The sequence below is a fragment of the Cygnus olor genome, chromosome 5 (genome assembly GCF_009769625.2).
Source record: "Cygnus olor isolate bCygOlo1 chromosome 5, bCygOlo1.pri.v2, whole genome shotgun sequence".
Classification (NCBI taxonomy): domain Eukaryota; kingdom Metazoa; phylum Chordata; class Aves; order Anseriformes; family Anatidae; genus Cygnus; species Cygnus olor.
The window spans coordinates 4,912,703-4,935,878 of record NC_049173.1 but is presented as its reverse complement, the minus strand read 5'-3'; the positions used below and the strand labels follow the sequence as shown (position 1 = coordinate 4,935,878).

At 37.3% G+C, this 23,176-nt stretch overlaps 1 protein-coding gene across 3 annotated transcripts in view; it reads left to right on the top strand.

Annotated features, from left to right (window-relative positions):
* Positions 1-22,146, top strand: part of EXOC5 (exocyst complex component 5) — a 29,139-nt gene extending 6,993 nt beyond the window's left edge. For 2 of the 3 annotated variants that reach the window (XM_040557784.1, XM_040557786.1), the window contains exons 3-19: positions 1,668-1,815; positions 2,213-2,407; positions 6,880-6,944; positions 7,423-7,451; positions 7,624-7,733; positions 8,217-8,261; positions 8,363-8,503; positions 9,597-9,679; positions 10,127-10,336; positions 10,608-10,643; positions 11,534-11,681; positions 13,788-13,896; positions 14,591-14,711; positions 15,481-15,567; positions 18,087-18,195; positions 19,178-19,393; positions 19,777-22,146. In XM_040557784.1, coding sequence (XP_040413718.1) covers positions 1,668-1,815; positions 2,213-2,407; positions 6,880-6,944; positions 7,423-7,451; positions 7,624-7,733; positions 8,217-8,261; positions 8,363-8,503; positions 9,597-9,679; positions 10,127-10,336; positions 10,608-10,643; positions 11,534-11,681; positions 13,788-13,896; positions 14,591-14,711; positions 15,481-15,567; positions 18,087-18,195; positions 19,178-19,393; positions 19,777-19,965 — 2,041 coding nt within the window. In that variant the 3' untranslated portion in view covers positions 19,966-22,146. The remainder of the gene's footprint in view (positions 1-1,667; positions 1,816-2,212; positions 2,408-6,879; positions 6,945-7,422; positions 7,452-7,623; positions 7,734-8,216; positions 8,262-8,362; positions 8,504-9,596; positions 9,680-10,126; positions 10,337-10,607; positions 10,644-11,533; positions 11,682-13,787; positions 13,897-14,590; positions 14,712-15,480; positions 15,568-18,086; positions 18,196-19,177; positions 19,394-19,776) is intronic. The other variant, XM_040557785.1, reaches the window with a different exon arrangement.
* Positions 22,147-23,176: the final 1,030 nt, after the last annotated feature.

The following is a 23,176-nucleotide window of genomic DNA, read 5'->3' as shown; positions in this document are numbered from 1 at the left end:
CACAATACCTACTTTAAAAAAAACAATCAACCCCCCAAAACTGAACTGAATTAGCTTGTAAAATGAATAGAAACTTCCTGTACTTCTCTATGCTTTTGTTTGAAAGTATGCTTTGTGTTACTTAATATCATTAAAATTTTATTTTAAAAATAATTTTCAAAACTCAAGCCTATTCCGCATAGTTTTTTTCTGGAATCTAATGCAACATGCTTACCTTTTGCGCTTCTAGCAAGCAGGAAACGGAGGAAAGAAGTCATAAGCATCTGCCACAATCAAGGTTCTCTTTAATAAGTCGTGACTTTTTCTAGTCACTTACTGTTGTAAAAATACCATTTGAAATACTAATTTTTTTTTAGTATTACTAATTAGTTTTTTAAACTAATACAGTGAGAAAAAAAGGTGCTTCAGATGGTCTAAGCAGCAAGATAAAAGCCAGTTCATTTTAGCAGCAGAAATTAAATCTGAAAATTCAGTGACCCTCCATGCAACTAGAGAGAGTCACTTTATATTATTGAGGTGTTGGTCAGAGAAAGCCCTCGATGTTGGCCAAGAGAGGTGCTGTAGTCATGAAGTGCTGAAGGAGTCATGTGAGGATAGAACAACACGTTCCACTTTTCCCTTCTGCTTGCTGAGAGTCTCTGTCAAGTGCAAGGGGAGCCAGGAGAGGAACAGCATGCTCGTTCTGCCTTTCAGCAGTACTGCACGTTGGAAGGGCATCAGGTTCACAGGATACCTCCTGAACAGAGTATATGTGAAAATGCGGATTCCTCAGCAATCTAGAAGAAGCTCCCAGGAAAGGATTCTGACTTCTCCCAGTTCTGCTCTGACATGAAACATGGACAGCAGACTTCTCCAATCTTTCATGTATTTTCAGTTGTTAGTGTAAGTTTTATGGCTATGGAGGATGTGGGAATAGTCCATTTCCCGTGCATCAGTGACTGAGATGTTTAGAAAAATAGGAGCTGAAAAATTGACTGGAATGGGACAGAATGGACAAAAACAGGAATGAAAGAGGAACACATTGAGAACTGAATGAAAAAGAATAGAGGAAATTGAAGAACGCATTCAAGTATACTGTGCTGGGAAAGAGTAAAATGTGAGTCTGAAAGTAAAATGAAAGTGATGGGAAATGGCAAGGAAAAAGCTTTAAATAGTGTATGTTATAGGAAGAAAAGAAACAAAATCAGGAAGCAATATGGTTATAACCAAAACAACATTATTAGACTATGTAGTTGCATTCATTGCCTATTAAATAGACAATGATTTACAAGTTTATTATAAAATCCAGAGTACCGTAGAAAGTACTTTACTGTTATAACCCCTACATTGAAGGGATGTAGCGGCCTAAGCTTTCTTTGCTTTGATAAAATGTATTTAAGGAAGATGGGGATAGAGGGATTCTTGTGCCAGTGAGAGAGCCAGGTTCTTGAGCAATCAATGTTTAACCATTTCCTCCATTCTCATCTACCATTTACAAGATCACAAAGCTTTTATGTAGACATAGAGTTCTACACAACTAGGATGGTGCAGTTTAAAACAAAATAGCCTTCCAAAGGTAGGCATGACTATGTCAGCCTTGTGAGGTTTTTTATTTTTTTAAAAGCTCTCTGTGTAAGACGATGCCTTTCAAACTAAAGTCTGCTTTACCGTATTTTATTTTAAATCAGATTATTGGAAGAATTTGTAAATCACATCCAAGAATTACAGGTAATGGATGAAAGGATTCAGAGAAAGGTGGAGAAACTCGAACAGCAATGCCAGAAGGAAGCAAAGGAATTTGCCAAGAAAGTACAAGAGCTGCAGAAGAGCAACCAGGTAAAATCTAAAGCGTATAGTCAGTGCTAAGCTTTGCAAATTTTAAAAGCATCACACGCTCCGTTAACATTTCCTGGTACAGTGTGCTACTGTTTGGGGTAAAAATAGAGGATTTGATGGAAAACAATTTCCCCTGTCAGAGGGTGCTTGTCTGCATGTTCCATTAATGAGCGTTAGCTAGTCCAGAAGTAGTGAGTCTTCACAATAGCTTAATGGAAGGCACTAAACTTTAAGCAGTTATGTGCACTTAATTAGCAGTTCCGAGTAGTTCTGCAGTTTGAGATAGCCTGGAAAGCTGATGCCTGGATTCCCCGTGCTTCTTACTGATGTAAATCTCACGCTTCCTAAAGCACGGTAAATGGAAACGAGAATTGTGTCCGTGTGCATGTTCTCCCAGGTTGCCTTCCAACATTTCCAAGAGCTGGACGAGCACATCAGCTATGTAGCAACTAAGGTCTGTCACCTTGGAGACCAACTGGAGGGGGTAAACACGCCACGGCAACGGGCTGTGGAGGCTCAGAAGCTGATGAAATACTTTAATGAGTTTCTGGATGGAGAGCTGAAGTCTGATGTTTTTACAAACTCTGAAAAGGTAAGAGCTGTCAGCGGGATGAAAGCAGTTCAAAGCAATAAGCAGTACTGCCCTAATTACAAGCTGCTACCATGACTTACCATGGTCAGACTTCAAACCAGTGAGTGACTGACTTGTTAAAGTTGCATTGTTCTGAAATGTAAATTAACAACACTAGGCTGCAGATTGCTGATAAAGCACTTGTATTCAGTGATGCTTAATGTGGCAATGTTGGCATTTTTCATTTTATGAAATTATCAGAGATTTGAGAAATGCTGGGGAGGCAACTTTACAGCCTGTACAATATCTGCCTTTTCTTTGAACCCCTTGCCTCAGATCCACCCTGTAATGCAGAACGTTTCTGAATACAACTTCTTTGTGAAACTTTACTCTGTTGGGTCAGTCCACTGGCCTTGGATACCTTTTTGTCACAGCATGCCTTGGGGCTTTGTATAGTCCTGTGGTTATGTCTCCACCCTCTGAATTTAGAGGAACCAGGCGGGAAAACTTCAAAGAAACGTTAAAGCATCTTGTTTTTCTTATGCTTCAAAAGTATGTTCGTGATGCAAATATAATCTGAGGGGTCTGACTAATAGAAATAAATTGACGGAATAGTGTCCAGCTGTAAGCAAAAAGACGCATTCACATTGTAGTAAGATAAGTAGTTTTTTTGTGTGTGTGTTTTGGTTTTGTTTTGTTTGTTCCCCCCAAGTGTGTCCTGAACAATCATCCTGCTCTGCTTAAATTGTGTGCAATGGTATGACTGTAGTCAGGAAAAGTTGCAGTGCATGGGAACAGCAAAAACTTGGTTTCCACATTCAGCAAAAAATGTTTTTTCTTGAAATGCCTCTCATAAAGGACCTAAGAATAGGTTAATGTCATCCCTTCACTACTAAGCCAAAAGTGTCTTTCAGGGAGTTGGAAAACTAGTAGCTTCATATACTTTTATTTCCAAGAATTCAGTTGCATAGTGATTTTTGAATCATGGTCTGTGGATATATGGTAATTTGCCAGTTGATAATTTGCCCTAGTCTGCAAGGGAGTGCAAAAAATACTTTTCTGATTTCCAAGGAAAACAGAAAGGTTCCAACATAACAAAAGTTCTTATGTAGATAGTCTGTTCAAGGTTGTCTTCTTTTTTTTTTTTTTTATTCCCTAAGTAGAAATAAAAGATGCATTTCAAAGTTGCTTTAAAACAGCATGGTAAATAACAAAGCATAATTTAAAGAAAGTTGTATTGTCTCCTGAAGAGTCTCGTAAAGAATTCAACTTTTACTCAGAACTTTGTTTTGTAATATTTCCCATTGGAGGGTCTGAAAATTCTGTGGTAGATATATGTGGTAAGCCTGGAAATTGTTAAACAAATTAATCTTTGTACACCCTGAAGACATTCAGCAAATCTGGAGGAAGACGAGTGTAGGAAAGGCCAAAAGTCTTATGTCAGCCTGCGAAGGAAGCATGTGAGAACACAAATGAAAATTTCCTGATATGTTATTTTACACGGAGTATTTTCAGCCCTGGTGTGTTAGTACTGCTCTGTAACTTTTTGCCTCCAAATTTAAATAGCAGGTAGCAATAGTGTTAATAAAAGAACCTGACTAGATGTGTGGTGTGACATCTTAATACATCTTTGAACTAAAAATATTTCTAAAGCATGACATAGTAGCAGATACTCTAAAATGTAAATCACTAATACTTTATCAGTGTCTTCTGATTTTTGAACTGATGTGGTTTTAGATTGTATTTTGGAGGATGCTGGGATTTCTTATACAGTGCCGTCCCTCACAAGTGTGAGTTTTTCTCTAAGACATTGAGGGCAAGGGATGCTGAGAAAAGAGAGGCAATAAAGGAGTTGTGAAGCAGTTATTTTGTCAGGGATTCGTTATTTTCTCAGTGATGTCAGTTTTTTAAAACCTGTTGGATTCTTACCTCCTCTTTTTTTCTCTGTATGCAAGCTGTTGTTTCTCCCATTACTTTCTCCTAGCTGTACTGAGTAATTTCCAGATATTGTCTCCATGATGGCTTTCCTTTGCTCTCTTGTCCTAAGCTGTGTGTTGTGTGTCTTCATCCTCAGAGTCGTTACGATTTGCCTTGTGCTGCCAGCTAACCAGGACCTCCTCTTCACGGAAGTGTCTTAAAGCAAGCAAATCACTCCAGTTAAAACAATTCAATTACAAAATGGTGCAGCACCTCACTGGTTTGTCATGCAGTAGCGTTGTCATGTTTAACGTTTACTGTTATTCCTACACCCTCTTCCTCATTTATGTTCTGCATTCAACATCATTCCATTATGCCTTTTAACTGGCTCATAACAATGTTTTCTGTTAAAATTTTCTCTTGCTATTCCTTGTCCACCTTTTCTTCTTTTGTTTTTTTTTTCAGATGTTTTAGTCTGTGTTTTACAGAATCCATATTTATTTTGATGTAATAGTTTACAGAAGCATGATTCAATTAAAAATGAGATATGTCTGGATTTAAGCAGAAACCATGGAGAACTGATTTGTCATGGCTGCTGTTGTGCATAAGAAAAGGCCACAAATTCAATAAAAATCTAAGAAGTTAGTTAACAGCTATTGTGTGAAAAGAAGACAGAGAAAATGTTCCATTTGTCGGGTGACTTTTTTTTCCCTTTTTGATTTTTTCGTTTGGTAATACTGATGAATAACTGCTAATATATAGACTATCCTAATGACATCAGTATCAAACAGAAAAGCTCGTTAGGTATTAAGGTTGCTTTAAGCTAATAGAAATAACTGCTGTTTCATTGGATTTATTTGAGGAGCGTGGCTGCTTTTGATTTAAGAGGCTATTGTAAGCTGACAGTTCAAAACATAAGCTGCTCTTAATAAGCAGAGTGACTGCGCCTTGTTAGAGCCCCTGTTTTTGCTGAACAGCCAACCTCATGCGATGACTGTGCCCTGTTTTCTTACCTGTGTGTGTTGTTCCATTCCTGAGAAGTTTTAATCCCAAACTGCTCTGAAGTGGTGGGAGAATAGGATTTCGTTACTTCCATTCCTCTCACTCTAGTTCCCGGGAACGTGGCTAACAGGAAAAAGGACACAATGTGCACGTTCTCCATGTGATCTGTTGTGCCAGTGTATATGAGGGCTTTGCCTGGATGTGGTAGTTACTTTTCATCACTCCCTTTGAGGGGCCTTCCAGTCACCAAGACCAAATAAAGACTACAGCTGTCACAGAGCCGTGGTTTGGACCAGTCGACATTGTCTGCTAAATTCGCTGCCCTTAATCACAGAATCGCAGGCTGGTTTGGGTTGGCAGGGACCTTACAGCCCATCTAATCCCAGCCCCTGCCATGGGCAGGGACCCCTGTCCCCAGCCCAGGCTGCCCCCAGCCCCATCCAGCCTGGCCTTGGGCACTGCCAGGGATGGGGCAGCCACAGCTCCTCGGGGCGGCCTGCGCCAGGGCCTCACTGCCCTCAGCGTAAAGAATTTCTGCCTAACATCTAACCTAAATCTACCCTTTTTTGGTTTCAACCAGCTCTTTTTGTGACACTTTCAAAATTAGCAGTTGCCGTTTTCTGTAGTTCTAGTTAGCCTGGTGAAACAGTCACTGGGCACTAGTTAGATGCACTTGCCATGCTGATTGATCATTGAAAGACAAATGGTAAAAGGCCTTGCTGTTCAGGGCAGCAGAAATCTGCATGCTGTTTTACCTTTATTCTTTAGTTTTTGTATCCTTGAGACTATTCATATTTTGTCGATGCATGATAAATGAAATTTCATCTTAATTTTTGCTTTAGACCTCACAGTTTTTAATTTCTAGTACAGCTTCCATTTCTCCTTTCTGGGGAGAATGTTAGCTATGCTCTGCCTTGATCCCTTTTCCCCCCTCTTTTCCTCTTCGTGCCAAGCATAGTCATGGCTTTTCTGGATGCAACTATCCTGTACTTTCTTCAAGAACTCATTGGTGCTTTTCCTGGGGTGTCTGAAAGGGTTGTTAGCCAATTCACTTCTGGAGCTCAACAGAGAGCTCTTCTGGTTGGGTGCAAGTCAGTCTGATTTTTATCTTAATTCATGGTAAAGTATCATGTTGCAATTCAGCTGGCTGTGTGTGTTATATTTGTGTATTTTTTTACAAAATGGAAGGGTACTTATTGACATGAGATTGTTCTAGCCACGTTATTTGGGGCTGATTAGCTCAGAAACTAAGTCTATAAGTCTATAAGCCTTGTTGGCCTGATGTGGTGCTGAGCTATGTGTCCAGACAGCTTAAACACCTGTAGAGGTGTGTCCCATATGAATATATAGTGAAAGAATTTTTCTAATGTTTTGACCTATATAATTGTATATTAGAATTTATCATAAGCATCATAGAAGTGCATACTTTAAGGAGGTGATCTCTTCCGCAGGTATATCAGTTAATTTTAGAGATAGGAACTACACGTATGAAAGCTGAACAGTGGAGATGGAAGAAAGGAATAGCCCACAATCAGATCTTTAGTAATCGACTGTCATGTTTTTATTTCTAACAGATTAAAGAGGCAGCTGATATTATTCAGAAACTGCATTTGATTGCACAGGAACTACCTTTTGACAGGTAAAATTCTATCTGAACATCTCTTAAAAACAAAAAAACCCACCACAACTACTTCACAGCTGTAATTTTCTGATGCTTCTCTTTTTATGGGGGTGGTGGGGGACATGGGGAGGGATAAGATGGGAGAGGGGCTTTACTTCACTTGTGATTCCTGTAGTTTTTGAGATGGATCATGTGCTTATTTCTGTCCCTTCTATTGAATTCGTGTTCATGTACTCATGTTGCAGGATCATCTTTACATACACATCCTAAACTGCTTAACAGACTTTTAATGGGATAATTTTGGTGTGCTGACTTAATTAGATTTGGATTAGATGCTTGTAGGTTTTTATGGTTATGAAGCATGTAACTTTTCTGTCATCTTTGTGTTACATATTTTCATTTTGAAATAGATCATGGGTAACAGGCACTCTAGGATGTCTGATTTCTCCTGTGATGTGGATTTGAATTTAATCATGGTATTTTTTGATATTAACAGGTTTTCTGAAGTAAAATCGAAGATAGCAAGTAAGTTATCTATCCAGTTCAATCCATACTCCTATATATGAATTGTTAAAACTGATCAAAGAAATATGCAATACTGTTAGTGGTACCATTTTTGCCAGTGCTTTTATTACATGGCTTGATGGATTTCATTTTTTTATTTTTATTTTTTCTTATTTTCTCCATTCCTTTCCAGGTAAGTACCACGATTTAGAGTGCCAGCTAATTCAAGAGTTTACCAGTGCACAGCGGAGAGGTGAAATCTCCAGAATGAGAGAAGTAGCAGCAGTCTTGCTTCATTTTAAGGTAAAAGCAGGGGTCTTAATTTAACAAACAACAAGAAAAAAAAACACCAGGATACAATAAATGCCTCTTTTAAGTGAAAATATTTGCACAGGCACAATGACCATATCAGATAACACATACACCTTTACAAATACTGAGGTGTTCCATCTGAAATCAAATGCAGGGGAATAAAGGAGGCATATGATGAGGAATCAGAGGCAGTGTCAACAGAGACCGTTCTGAGATAATCTTTTCTTGAATGTGTGTGAGCTGACATTCATGCTTGAGGAATGTTAAAACCTGTGCTGTATAACCATGGAGAGTGATGATTATTGAAGCTATGCTAGATTTGTGACAAAAATGGATTTGAAACAGTCTACGCTTCAGATGAATGTATTTTTTTTGCAATAACTTTTTCAGAGGAGTTGTATTTCATTAATTTCATTCTGTACCAAAACCACGGAGAACCTGCTTTAACATTGAATTGTTTTTCTCCTTCCACAGGGCTATTCCCATTGTGTTGATGTGTACATAAAACAGTGTCAAGAGGTAATGCATTTTTTGTCTTGCATGCATCTCCTTGGGTGTTGATTTATTTAGTCCTATAGGTAATTGTAAATATAATATTAAATTTGCTTCTGAAACCCTAGGGTGCATTCCTGAGGAATGATGTGTTTGAAGATGCAGCCATTCTCTGCCAACGAGTGAATAAGCAAGTTGGAGAAGTCTTTAGCAATCCAGAGACCGTGCTAGCCAAACTCATTCAAAATATCTTTGAAGTTAAACTTCAGGTATTTCAAATTTAACATGTTAAAGTTATTGAGCAAGCTTTACCTCCATAAGTGTTTTATCTGGTAATAACAATTATTGTGAATTTACAATATTCATAATCATGTATAAGATGTGGAATCACAGCTGATTGCCCTATAGCATTTCATACAGATATTCAGGCCTATTTCAAGTAAAGCTACTTGTACTGCAAATACAGTGCAAATGAAAATGCTCAAATTCGGTGTGTAAAATTAAGGGAATCAATGCATTCATTAGCTAGTTCATAAGATATCATACACATTTGATTCTTTTCTGTATGCTATCCCCAGAACATAGCAGGAAAGGAAGTTTCACATTTAATAGTATCTTTTTCCTGTTCATGCTTGGAATTAAGTTTCATGTATGAGGCTAGCTTTGAATAAGGAAAAATAACTTATGCCAGGAGTATTTTCCTGCAGCTATTACACTGTTTATATGAAAGTTTGTAGTAGTTGAAAATATTGTTACCCATCCTGCAAATACACTCTGTTAAGTGTGTAAAGTCAATAGCATGCCTACTCATTGCAAAAAGCAATTTCCCTGTCAGCGTTATTCCCCTTATCGACAATAATATAGTGTAGGGATTGAGCTTGTATTTCATTCCCAAATTTGTGCATCAATTTTGACTTAATATTTTATGGTAAATAATATTTTTGGCTAAATATTCAATTACAAGAAGGCTCTAAGCTTGTATGTGCTTTGTGTATCTATTATGGTAAACAAATATATGTCTTTTGCTTATTATCAAATGCAGAAATGCATTTAGACCTCTAGTGGTTTTGATTCTTAAAGAGAAGAAATCTAGTGTTTGGTCAAGTATCTTTTCAAAGCAGTCTCTCTCTTGTATTTGCTTCACATTCTACTACTTCATATTATTAAATCACTTTCTTCAAAAAGGTGCATTTAACTATCTGCAGGTGATGCAAGGGCTGTAAATCAGAGACTTAAAACCAAAGAATACGTGAATTACTGAAAATGTGTGTGTTGAAGGAAACATATGTAAACCTAACAGGTAGTGAGTATGACCTGAGGTTTGATATCTGTTCTTCTAACAGATGTACCTAAATTTTGCAGATTTATGTAAAGGACCAGCTAGAAGAACACAGGAAATCAGATGCAGAGCAGTATCTTAAGAATCTCTACGATCTGTATACAAGGTATTTACATATTGATGATGAAGTTACTGTTGTTGATATCCTCTTGTAATAAACTGAATGTGTCATCAAGATGTAGGACGAGAGGACAAAAAAGTAAACTCAAAAAAAAAAAAAAATTAATGGCTGTTAACCTTTCCAGTGATCACATTCCTAAAGAAAACTTTAATTAGCCATTGTTATTTTTAATGGGAAATAGTATAGTGGTCTTTGAGTGTAATTTTAAATCTGGGCAAAAGCCAGTCCTCTATATCTCACTTTGATTGCAATTGTGCTGTATGTAATCAAACATGAATTATGCGAAGTTCTTTACTTAAATATAAAGCTGCTAGAAGTCCTAATCACGATCAGGATTCTGTTGTACTATGTACTTTACAAACATTTAATGCTGTAATTCATACAAATTCAGCTTTGTCCCCCTCTCCCCTTCTTTGTTTCTTTTGCATAAAGAACGACTAATCTTTCAAGCAAATTGATGGAATTTAACTTGGGTACTGATAAGCAGACTTTCTTGTCTAAGCTTATCAAATCCATTTTCATTTCCTACTTGGAGAATTACATTGAGGTGGAAATTGGTTATCTGAAAAGTAGGAGCGCTATGATTCTGCAACGCTATTATGATTCCAAAAACCACCAGAAGAGGTCTATTGGCACTGGAGGGTAAGTTCTTTCTATGAAGTTCCCTACTTCTAAAGTGGAAGGGAGGTGGTAAGGGGAGAAACATAGTATTTACCATGCCAGATGTGCAGTGATCAACTGCAAAAGGGCAAAGTCACTTCAAAAGTGACCTACAGCTTTTTATATTTGCTATCATTTTATGTTAACTTCTGTTAAAAAGCGTATTGCTCTTGATACATGTGAAAGGTGATGCATGGTATTTATATACTCATGGAAAATGAAAAATACCAGTTAAACCTATGTTTCAACTTAGGATCCAGATCCACAAAAGGACTGAAGCAAAATTAAGGTACCTAACGCATGTGTATGTGTGTATCTAAAAGCATACATTTTTTTTCACCTGCCCAGGTCTTGTGGTCCCCTCCCAAGACCTAGGAAGGGGAAAAGACCATAGCAATGTCAGTGAGAAAGCTCTTAATGAGCCCAGAAGATGCAATGGACTTAGAGAAAGGTAAAAACAAGACTTCATTATCCTCAAGGTAGAGAAACTAATAAACGAGTAGTGAGACGTGGGAAAGGAAGAATTAAAATTTATGAGACAGAAGTGATGAGACTACTGCACCTTTCAAAGAGTTGTTGGGGTCAGTGTGTCAGGCATGAAAAGCGATTTGGAGAGAACAACAACAATAACAAAATAATTAAATGAATTAAAAAACGAAGATGAAAATTTAATTTTCATGGGGAAAATTAAATTGATTATAATGACAGACCTTATGGGTTGCATTATGCATGGAAATGTGTTGGAGCATGCTCGACTAAGTCAGGACTGCGTAGATAGGAATGAGGATGAGAGGCCTTGTGGGTGTGGATGAGATAGAAAGCTCTTATTTGTGTTTTGAAAGTAAAATGTGTCAATGTATGAAAGCTAAACTTTGTCCACAGAGCATACATCCCAGAGGATTTAATTGAAATTATTTTTATTCCCCAGCAGGGGAATAGCTGCTCCCATGGTGCAAATGTGCCATGGTAGAATATGACTGACTCTGGGATCAGAGGTGGTTGTTTTGCATTTACTAGCAATTTTTTTAAGCTTGCAAGACTGTCTTAATGCTTGCAAATCCTAAACTGTGTCTTGGGTTCTGTTTTTGTGAGTTAACAACTAAAACATCCTAAATCACTGTTGAATATGAACATCAAAATTTCCATCCAGTGAAATCTTTCGGTATTTCTTTGTCCTAGTATTCAAGACCTCAAAGAGAGAATAAGGCAACGTACAAACTTGCCGTTGGGGCCGAGTATTGATACCCATGGAGAAACCTTTCTCTCACAAGAAGTGGTGGTTAACCTTTTGCAAGAAACTAAACAAGCCTTTGAAAGATGTCACAGGGTAAGTTTGCTTCCTGTAATCTCCACTAGTGATATAATTGTGTGTATGAAATTAAATCTTCAGGTTCAGTTTTCAGTTTGATAGGGAGGGCTTTAGTCTATTAAACAGATTCTCTTTTATAGTTTTCACTGATTCAGGGTCATGATGGGGGCTATAGGTTTCCTTTTATATGTGTTCTTTAATACTGTCTGTGCTTTTTTTTTTTTTTTTTAAATAAACTAGACCTAAGAACTGGGAAGCATTTAGTGTATTTTTTTTTCCTTTTTTAAGAATACAGAGAGTAGTTCAGCAGTTGTTCTTTTGTGTCAAATGCCACTTGTTCTAGCTTAAGAGACCAATCATCCGTATCACCAGCAAAATTATTTATTACGTGAGTAGAAATAATCTTTAATATTGTTTGCCTTGGTAACTTTCTACTGTTCTTTAAAAATACTTTAAGATTAAAAAGAAAACAGCTTTTTGTTTTAATTAAATCACTTGTTTTACTGCCTGCCACTTACTGTTTGGTATTTAGTTTAAACGAAACCCCTTTTAATTTAACTGCAGACTTAAATCAATAATTGGGATTTTTATTAGCTAAACACACTTAATTCTAACAATATTTTATGCCTCTAACATTCTAAATTAGTTCAGTGTATAAAAGCTTTTACCATTTTAGATATTCAGAAGCTTTAATATTTTAGATTCTAAGAGGGGGTAAAGATGTAACAAAATACAGGTACGGCACAGGCATGACAGACATTCCTAGTGGTGGACGGCAGTGACTGCAAGACACACAGGTAGAACATCTCTTTTTCTCAGTATGGTAGTTGCTACAAACTTGTTAAATTCATGATACCCGCTTTTTGTAATTGTTCATGCTTTTTTTTTTCTTCCTGTTAGGATCAGATTTTTTTTCATACTTGGTCTAAAACCAATTGTATTTTTTAGGGCTGGGGGGTGGGGGGGGGCGGGGAAGGGGAGCAGGGAAGCAGTGCAAAGTGGATCTTGGCAAATAAGGAGAATTTTTAGAATTACAGGTGCATAAAAACTTCTTTGTCATCATACATGCTGCTAAGATTGTCATGGGGGCAATTCACTATGCAAAGGAAAAAGTTAAACAACACCCTGGAACCCTGGATAGCTTATTTTAATATTTGTATTATGTGACAGATACAGATACACTGTTTGTCGTGACTGCTTTAGGAAAAATAAGTCGACAGTTCTGAACGTACCTGTATATTGAAATATTCCTGTGCTTAGAAATTTCTGTAACAGGGTGGGGTTTTGTGTGGTTGGTTTTCAGGCATACAGAGGAAATCTTTGGGAGTGCTGTTATGTAAATTAACTTGAATTGCAATAGTAATTTTATTCCGAGCTTCATAAATCTTCACTTAATTCCTTAGAAACCAAAGCCCTATTTCTTATGTGCAAAAGCCCTGTCACATTTTTCTTTAGAAAATGGATTTACTGACAGGTTGCTGTCCAAAATCCTGTGTTGCTTACAGTTCATGAAGGTATATATGTGAGCATTACTCTACTTAATAAAAATTTTCATGCTCTGACTCCAGCTGAACTGTGATGAATGGAGCTGAGGTTCGGTCTGGATTATTTTTTGAGGTATGGTGATGGAAGAACAGCTGTGGTGGCTGACACTGAAGGTCCATCTAACCCAGCGTCCTGTCCTCTAGCAGTGGTTAGTAGCAGAAGCTTAGTAAAAGACAAAAAAAGGCAGGGCGTGTATAGAGTCATTTTTTCCAGGTACCTTCTCCCAGCATCCTGTAGTCTGTGGTTCAGGTGATTACTGAGATTACATCTAGATGCTTGTGTTTTAAGAACTTAATGAATAGCTTCATTTATTTATTATTATTGCTATTAGAACCGGTTTATATTTTTGCTTTACATAACATCCTGTGGCATATTATCTTCATTTTAACTGTAGATGCTGAAGAATTTGTTGATACTAAATGCTGCTCCTGAGTAGTTCTCTGTATGGATACTTTTAATTTAGAATAAGATTCCAGTTATTTTGAAGTATTTGCTATATTTTAAGCTTATCAATATCGGATAAACTTTCAAATGTATGTAGAACTGACCTTTAGGATATTTTTTTCTTCTTCTTTAAAGCTCTCTGATCCGTCTGACTTACCGAAGAATGCTTTCAGAATTTTTTCTATGCTTGTAGAATTCTTATGTACTGAACACATCGATTATGCATTAGAAACAGGCCTTGCTGGTGAGTACAATATCTTTTGAACGCTTCATCTCATTGACCTTTTTGTGCAGACCAACTTTACAGATCATTGCCTTGCCTTATTGATTGGCTTTGTTCAAAATATATTGGCTAAATGAAATTTGGTTTGTGTGTTTGGGAGTCAGTGTTTAATGTCTTCTGAAGTGTTACTTCTACTTGGAGAATTCATGCACAGATGAGAATGTGCTACTGTCTTCAAAAACATTTGTATCAGAGATCTGGGCATCAACACTACCTCTATTAATTGTTCTCTGTGCCCTAGCAGAATAATATTTTTGTATGAAGGCTTACTGTTTCACATTTTATAAGAGCTCCAAACATGTTTTCATAGTTGTGCGTTTTAAAAAGTGACACTAATAAGAAAACTGCTTGTATTAAGAAGTTAAAATCTTGACAATGAGAACCAGTCTTTCCTCAGTGAAAGCATAAAAACTGTGTTCTGAATAAATATTTAAATTGTTTCATTTTGCTTTCAGAAACTTTAAAAGCAAGATATTTCTATGCTTACCTGATATAGCTAAGAGAAGTATTCTATATATGGCACCATGGTAAATTTTTCAAACTCTGAGCCTGTGATCTAATAACTCATGGAAAAATTCTGCATACTTAAAATATCATCGTGCTAATTAAAGAACTGCATATCATTACAATCCTAACGAAACCTTCTTTGCTTTAGGCATTCCCTCTTCTGATTCAAAGAACGCAAATCTTTATTTCTTGGATGTTGTCCACCAGGCCAATACTATTTTCCATTTATTTGATAAGCAGTTCAATGATCATCTAATGCCATTAATCAGGTACCTTTATATTGATTGTCTGTTCCTTTTTGTGAATGGTCATTTGTGGTGAACAAAGCAATTTTTTTATTCTTCATCTCTGTTAAGAGGAGTTTATTCTTGGAGTGGTTCCGCTTGATGTTGCGGAAGATAAAATACTGTAATGGGAGGGGGAGGAAGGGAAGTTGATCTGTATCTTGGGTAACCAGGGGGAGAGAGGGAGCTCCAAGAGTATTGATAGGAAGAAAAGACAAGTTGCTCTGCAGAGACCTCGCTGCTATATTTAAGGCCTGGACTAAAGGGTTTTTTTGGTTGCATCCTGGGCTGAGCTGGCAATATCAGGGCTGCAGAGGTTGCTGGGGGCTACATCAGTCTCTGCAAAGGAAGAAGCTCACTAGGCCATGGAGCCACATGTGAGCTACATAAAAGCTGTATGTTGGTTGGAATCGCTCAAGGTAGAGCTCACAGATGTTCTGTGAAAAGCTGGGTTTGCATGCGAAGTGTGGCCAGAGCTGGCAGCAGCAGAGAAGCACCGTGTTCAGTAGGCACAATGCTGCCTGAAGTGTCCTGCAGTACTGCCCGTCAGCACTCCGCAAGTCCTGTGTGTAGGGTCAGATGGCTTTTAAGGCTGTTGATTTGCTGTTCTAAAGACAGCTAACTCCATCTAAACTAGTCTTTTTTTTGATGGGATGGTAAATCTTCGCACATTTTTGTTGTAATTAACAGCCCCAGCAAACAAATTTGTTTTGGTATTTTAACCTCACTTATACAACGCTTTATGCTGTTGCAGTTCTTCTCCTAAATTGTCTGAATGCCTTCAGAAGAAAAAGGACATCATAGAACAAATGGAAGTGAAGCTGGACATGGGCATTGATAGGCAAGTAGACAATTAAGCTTTCTGTTAATCACTGGTTCCTGTAAAACTCCTTTGTGATGTATTACTAGTTTTCCTTTTTTTTAAAGGTGAATTATTTCTGAACACAGAATTGATTTCTTCTACCTTTATTCTGCATAGGAAGTTTAGATTTTGTTTGTTTAGAGGGTATATTTTCCTTGGCAGTTTTCTGACCCCTGGAAAGATATTACTGACATATTTGGTTATGCTGAGAGAGTGCTTTTTATTTTATTTTATAAAATTCAGTTTTATCTTATTGTCTCACGCTAGCTTTTTTTTTTTTTTCCCTTTAAAGGCATAAGGAGTGATGATTGAAATAGGTTAAAGGATTGCAGAATTTCCATAAGGAGCAAAGTTTGACAAAAATAGGTTAGATGACTCGTTTGAATCTATGCAGTGCTATGGATTAGACCTAGTCATAGAAGTCTGTAGACCTGGAATAATTTTGCTTCTGACATTGACTTGCTTTGAGGTTGTGACTCATTTAAATCTTTTTTCCGTTTCTTCGTATAAAAATGAGGGGATAGCCATAAAAATTGTAAATGAAAATCATAGCTGTTCTGCAGCAGGGGAAAGTAACAAGCTTAATGTTAGGAAACCAAACTTGTGTGACTGACTGCCCTACTTTGCTCCAGGAAGGAAGCAGTGTTCCAATATTTCAAGGATGGTATTCAGCCTAGAACCAGTTACCTAACCTTTAACATCGCTGTTTTGTCTCTGCAGTGATGGAAATAAACCTTCTTGTGGGAAGTGAGGGCTGCTCTGGAAATTATCACTGAAGTTTTTATAAGAATCACTCCGTACTGGAGAGGGATGAGAACAGCATTGCATAGGAAAAGCAGGCATTGCATTTGTGTCCTACAGGGCACTTTCTGCAGAGATAAGGAAGAGATTTGATATAATATATTTGCAGAGAGCTCCAAGAGTTATTTCTTAAAAGGCATTTTCTGCATGTGCAAAAATAAAGGTGGAGGTGGAACATGTGCAAGGAACAATTGAGGCTTGAGCTGCTCCTGCTAGAACTTTACCTAGAGGCTTAAATTCAAAGCTTGAAATACTTGAAGTATTATTGAGGCTGTATGATTAGGTCTAGCAGGCATGGGTCAGTCAACAGCATTAGAATAGTTTGTAGCTGTTTGTGTAAAATAACTAATCTCTAAGAAGTGGCAGTGAGACTTTGGAGAACAAGTCCCTGTTGGAAAAGAGTACATTCAAAGGTTTGTGGATGGAGTCTTCAAAAACATTTAAGCTTTGGCACATACAAACAAGATTAGTTTTCAGATGAATGTTAGGTGTAAAATGTGTTTACGTGCCTGCTTACATGCTGCTTTGTAGTACCAGTGATGCTGTTAGGAACTGATTATCTTGCTTAAAGAAATGATCTAGTGTTGTTTTTTTTTTTTTTTTTTAAAAAAAAAAAAAGGCAAATTTCTCAGTGTTGATGGTTTCAATGCCACCCAATCTGTACAAGTCCTACAGCACATTCTGGAATGGCATTCCCTACAGTTGTCTACCTCTATAAAAGTGATTTACTCTATGAATAGAAAAGAATGAGTTTTAAAGGATCAATTTAGTCCCTCTTTGGACATATGTGGTGTTCTCCTCTTCACCCATAGAACTTGACTCCTTCAAGTCCCATAACAGCCTTGACTGTGTGTTTTGGAGGGGAGCAGGGGAAAGGAGGGAAGTTTGGGTGGAGGGTGGGGGGTGGAAAAAGCACGGGGAGAGACAGGAGGAGGTTCCTGACAAAGGTGGGTGCTGAGACAGGTGTGCAGCCTCTCTCAACCGCTTTGGTGTTTGACTTTTAGGTTGCGCTCAAAAGTAAACCAATGCCTTGGCCTTAGATAATGTTCTGAAAAAAATATATCTGGACAGGGAGGAATAAAAGACACTGTAAAACTCTACTAGGCATTTTAGAATAAGAGAAATACCAAGCTCTAGCACAGAAAGAGGTGTTGCCCTCACCCCCCCCTTTTTTTTTTTTTTTAATTTTTTGCAAGTGTTTTCTGATGCAATGTGATCTAATTCTACTAAACTAAGTGTTTGGAACGCTTCCTTCAGTTGTCCAGTTCCCTCAGCAATGAAGAACGCTATCCAGTTTCTTTGAAGAGCTGGATTTGAATGGCTTACTTCCCTGTTAATGTGTCCCCTGTAAAACTAGCTGGTCAGCATGCTGTGTGTTGGTCTTGAAGATACCTAACTTAGAGCAAAGAGGTGTTTGTTTTTTTTTCCCCTCGTTCTCCTTTTCTTAACTGCTTATTTAAAATCAACTTTGTCTTCTCTAGAGAATTGCATTGCAACTTCAATCCCTTACTGCTTATAATACATTTGCTTTTAGTATATATTGTATAGATTACAGAAATGTCAGGTAATGAGTTTTTTTTCCTCATTGTTTTATGCTGCATGCTTTTGCATAGAATCACTTCAATATATGTACATATAAAAATCAAGGAAATGAAAGTGTTCTCTTTAAAACCCCAAATTTATTTGTAACTTTAAAGGACGCTGAATTGTATGATTGGACAGATGAAGCACATCTTGGCTGCAGAGCAAAAGAAGACAGATTTTAAACCAGAAGATGAAAACAATGTTTTGATTCAATATACTAATGTAAGTAAACCAAGTTCCAACTCACCCGTATAGCTTCAAATGCACTTGAATGGTATCAGGTACAGGATTATGTTTAACAAATATGCATTTGACAACATTTGTATTTGATTAATTTACTTAGCAATTCCATTTTGTACTAAGCAATTGCAAACTGTTCTGGACTCTCTTCCCCAAGCTGAAAAGGAACATTAGGAGTTTTGTATCTAGTGTCAGACACAGATCAGTAGGTGCTGGACAAAGTGTCACATTCTTTCCTTTCCCAAGAGGCCCAGATTTAAAACAGGGTTTTTAGCTGATAACTAGTTTTTGAAACTCATAGCTTAAAGCTAATTATCAGATACTCTAGTTGCTGGGTGCTTTTTCCCCTTAAGATGTCAGAAGCATAAGAAAACATGATGGGTATGGCAAGAACAATTTTTCCTGTAAAATGTTCTTTACCACTGTATCTGTTGAAATCCCAGACTCCAGGCTGCAGAAATACAGCTCAAGGGCTGGGTTACATTAGTCTGTTGTTAGGGAAATGCAGAGAGGTGTAGAGAACAAATTATTATTAATGGAAAGAAGTAGGAGGACTGCCTGAATACCTGAAGCCAGACGGAAATGGGAAAAGTGGAGAAGTAAGATTGGTACTTTGTGGGAAGAGTGAAGATGGCTGTTAATTTGGGCTTATAATTACTGCTGATGAGGCTTGTAATCACCTTGTTTTCCCCCTTGGTCAAGCATTGCTTAAATTAAAAGCACAAACAGAAGTGCTCTCTTCTGAACTGACATGAAGTATAACTTAGTGGAATATTGTCTTGCATCTGTCTTTCTACTTGCATTTTTGCCTCTGTGGCAAATGAAAAACTGAATTGTTAATTAGAAAATAACTAATGATGTCGTGCTTCAGGAATTTTAAAGAACTTAGTAACTGATGTTTAGCTTATGATCTAGTAGCCACTTTATGAGAACAGGTTTCTAGAATTTATTTATTTTTTTAAAGGCTTGCGTTAAAGTCTGCAGCTATGTCAGAAAGCAGGTGGAAAAGATTAGGAATTCTATGGATGGTAAGAATGTGGACACAGTTTTGATGGAGCTTGGAGTTCGTTTTCATCGACTCATCTATGAACACCTACAGCAATATTCCTACAGTTGCATGGGAGGCATGTTGGCTATTTGTGATGTGGCTGAATATAGGAAGTGTGCCAAAGACTTCAAGGTAAGCTATGTGTATGTTGGTGATGTAAAGCCATGTTTCGGAGTTAGATACTATTTTTCACCAGAAGTTTTCATAAGAAGTCCTCATAAAAATACTCTGTTTCTGTTTGAACATCAGCATTTCACATACTGATGTTATACATTCTGTTTCTGTAATGGTAGTTCTTTATCATGTCCTAAAGAAAACAAAAAGCCACAAACTTAGAAAAGCATGTGCCTGTATATATACTTATGCACACATGAAGAAAGAATGACTGCAATGCATCTTCTGTAGGGATGAAGTGTTTTGGGAATCTAGATGGATGTTGTGTTGTAAGACTTAAAGTAGCTTTTATTCTTAATACCCAACTCTTTTTTTTTTTTTTTTTTTTCTCTTAACCACAGATTGCGCTGGTGTTACAGCTCTTTGATACTTTGCATGCACTTTGCAACCTTCTGGTTGTAGCCCCGGATAACTTAAAGCAAGTTTGCTCAGGAGAACAACTTGCCAATCTGGACAAGAACATCCTTCACTCCTTTGTTCAGCTGCGTGTTGATTATAGGTCTGCTCGTCTTGCTCGTCACTTCAGCTGAGAGCATGGAATGAAACGTTGTACCTTTGGGCAGTCCTCAGTTAGAAAGCACAGGGAATGATTTCTTACCAAACCATGGTTGTAACTTTTGTGGGATAATGACTGTTCAGACTAAAACAGCAGCCATATTTAGACATGACGATGTAGAATGCGAGCAGGTAAAAATCAGAATGATAGTTCATGTAACCTAAAGTTCTCCCACTGATGAATTTTTGCAAAACTACTTGCTACTGTTTTTTTTTTTTATTGGAAATGTTGTGGGAAAGCAAGTGGTACATTGGAAGTATTTTAGTCTTCAATATTGAATTATCAGACACCATTTGTTAGACTTGAACTACAGAGCATAGCGTAGGTAATGGATTACATAGAATAGACCACTGTAAAAACATTCGTCATCAATTTTAATGACTTAGACTTCAGCACAGCTAATCATAATCAAATTATCTTTGATTGGTGTTTCTAAGCCATTTCTTTCATTTAAAATGTTATCCTGCTCAATGTAATTTCTTGCTCTAATTAATTAGTTTGGAATTTCTTTGAGATGTAGAAGTGAAAGGAACGCTATCCCAGAAAGATGTAATTTATTCATTGTGTAGCATCCTAAACAGAACTAAAGTGGTGAAAAGATTTTTAATTTTTTTTTTTTGTACCTAATAGTCAAGGGCCCACTGGGATATATTGGAGTTGTATGACATTCTTGTTTCTGTTTGTTTGATATTGGCACACTGAATTTTATATATGCTTCTAAAGTAAATGCGGCTGCCTTGTCAAATGCGTTCTTGCTACAAGGCAAAGGTTCACATGTTTGGGTTAATACAACTTTTTCCTGTCTCTTGTTTTGTATGTAAATAAATTCAGATTATAACAAGTGAAAGGATAAAATGTAGCCCAACTGTTCATTTGTATGTGGGAGGAATGGACGGCAGCTCTAGCAAAAAACCTAAAGGTAAAATTTCTTGTGCTGAAGATAATTGATCCTCAGTGCCTGAGCAATATGAAATGGTGAAGTGTGCAAAAGCTTCTCTTCAACTGCTCTTAATTTCAATATTGGAGACAGACTACTTTTAGGTCAGTTATGTTCCAGCACTTGTTGAAGGTGCTTCTGAGATGGACCCAGAGCATGCATATAGTAAACTGAAGCAATGGTGTTGTTTGAAACATTTGGGGTGGCTTTTCCACAAACAGTTGAAAATTGTTGTGAATAGACCTTTGTTCAGAATAAGCTCATGTGGAAAATGGGTTGGAACCACTGTGGTTTGTGTCTTCAGCCTGACTTGCATCATCCTTGAACAGATAATCTGTAACACTTCGTTTTATTTCTACAGTGGGCTCAGCATATATTATGAAAACTTCTTTCTTTCCCATTGTTAGAGCAGCATTTCTATAAATTTACTTTATTGGCTGGTCAAATAAAATTATTTTCCTCTTTTGTTAATGACTTCCCGGGTGTAGTCAATATTGACAGACTTGTGTGGAACTTCTCTTGGTTAGCTGAGTTTCTTCTGCTTCATTTTGTATTTAGCAGAGCATTATATCGGTAAACAAGAGAATGGGTGCCAGACTTTCTCTAAGTATTCTGTGAGACTGGCTGCTTTGTTGAGCTGCATAGCTCTGTTCCTTGGCCATGGCAGAGCCACAAAGAGGTTTGGACACTGGAGGAGGCACATGCTTGCACTGCTGCCATTTTTTTTTTCAAAAGCTCTGATGTGAATTCAGATGATACCTCTCTTACCTCTGTAACTGAAAGCCAACAATTTTAAGGCTGTGGTTTTATTAACCAATACAAAATCTTTCTACAAAAAGTGTCAATTTGTAATAAAGACTTAAGAACAATGAACATCATTGTAAGATTGCAGATCACAGAAGTGCTTCAGAATTTGTTGTATGATTGTTTTATTTTAAGGTTGTATGAAATGTATTTACCATATTTCTTGCTTTATTAGCTGTGTTTCCCATGCATATGCTCAGTGCAATATTTTCATTATGCCTGTTAACAGGAGGCGGCATAAAGTAGGTGAATACTTAAAAACGTAGATATGTAAACTCTTCCTCAATAAAAAGAATTTCCTCCAGATACTTTTTTCATTTCATTTCCACGTTCTACAAATATCTTTATACTCAATTGTAAAAAACCCTTCTATTTAAAAATAAAACAAAAAAAGAATAAAAGTAACTTTACTGACCAAATTTATCACTGGTGTGAGCTTTCCCTTTCCCCTTTCCTTGAAAAACCTCCCCAGGCAAACACACACACAGAGTTTCTATTTTGAGAGAAGACTGCGTTGTCAGTAAGTTTACTTTGCAATACAACTGGGATTGGGATGGGGCAGGGAACTATAATTTTCACACATTTTTAAGTTTAGAGCTATTATAGCGTGTAATTTGGGAAAATATTTCCGCTGGTTTCTGAATACAATAAAGTACTATCCAAAATACAAATATGCATTTTAACGCTCATGTAATGAAGTAAAGTATTGCCTTCCTAATGCTCGCTCCTAGAACATTGGCATTTAACAGGCTGGCAGCCAAATGGATGCCTGAGAGGAGGGGTGTGAATGTGTGTGTAATTATGTTGTCTACAATTGGTGAAAATGGCTTTGCAGTAAACTGTTGTAGGCTGGAAAATAAGCTGTGTTTTTAGAAGTCCTATAATTTTGTAACATTATTTGGTGTTGTATAATGTTCGCGAGCACACAGAGCGCAAGGAGGAGTTAGTGCTCTGTTAGAATACTTCTCAGTGCAATGAAAATGAAATCGGGAAATGGAAGTGCTTGGAAAAAGAGAAGATCTAGATATTTAGAGTAAGAAGTGGAGACATTAACTAAAAGGATATGGAGAACAAGCATTTTTAAATGAAGTAGCGTGGCACGTGGAAGAAGGAAGTTAAAGTGTGATTAATAGAAACCTGGCGTACACATTAACCTGTGAGAATAAGCAGGATTGGAATTAAAGTCTGTTTTTCAGCTACATCCCCACCCTGAAATGAAGTGAGCTTCCAGAGGAGGGGGACTGGCTAAAACACTGTGCCTTGGAGCTGCTTGTTCATCTCGAAACTATTGGATTCAACAGCAAAAGGCTTTCCATACTCGAGTGTCAATCTGCTCTGAAGGACAGGTAATAATGCTGTAAACGTGAGCTCTGCTTATTTCTGCCATGAGTAGGAATGCTTCAGCAATGTGCAGTCTGATTGGATGGAAGGAAAAATTGCCAGA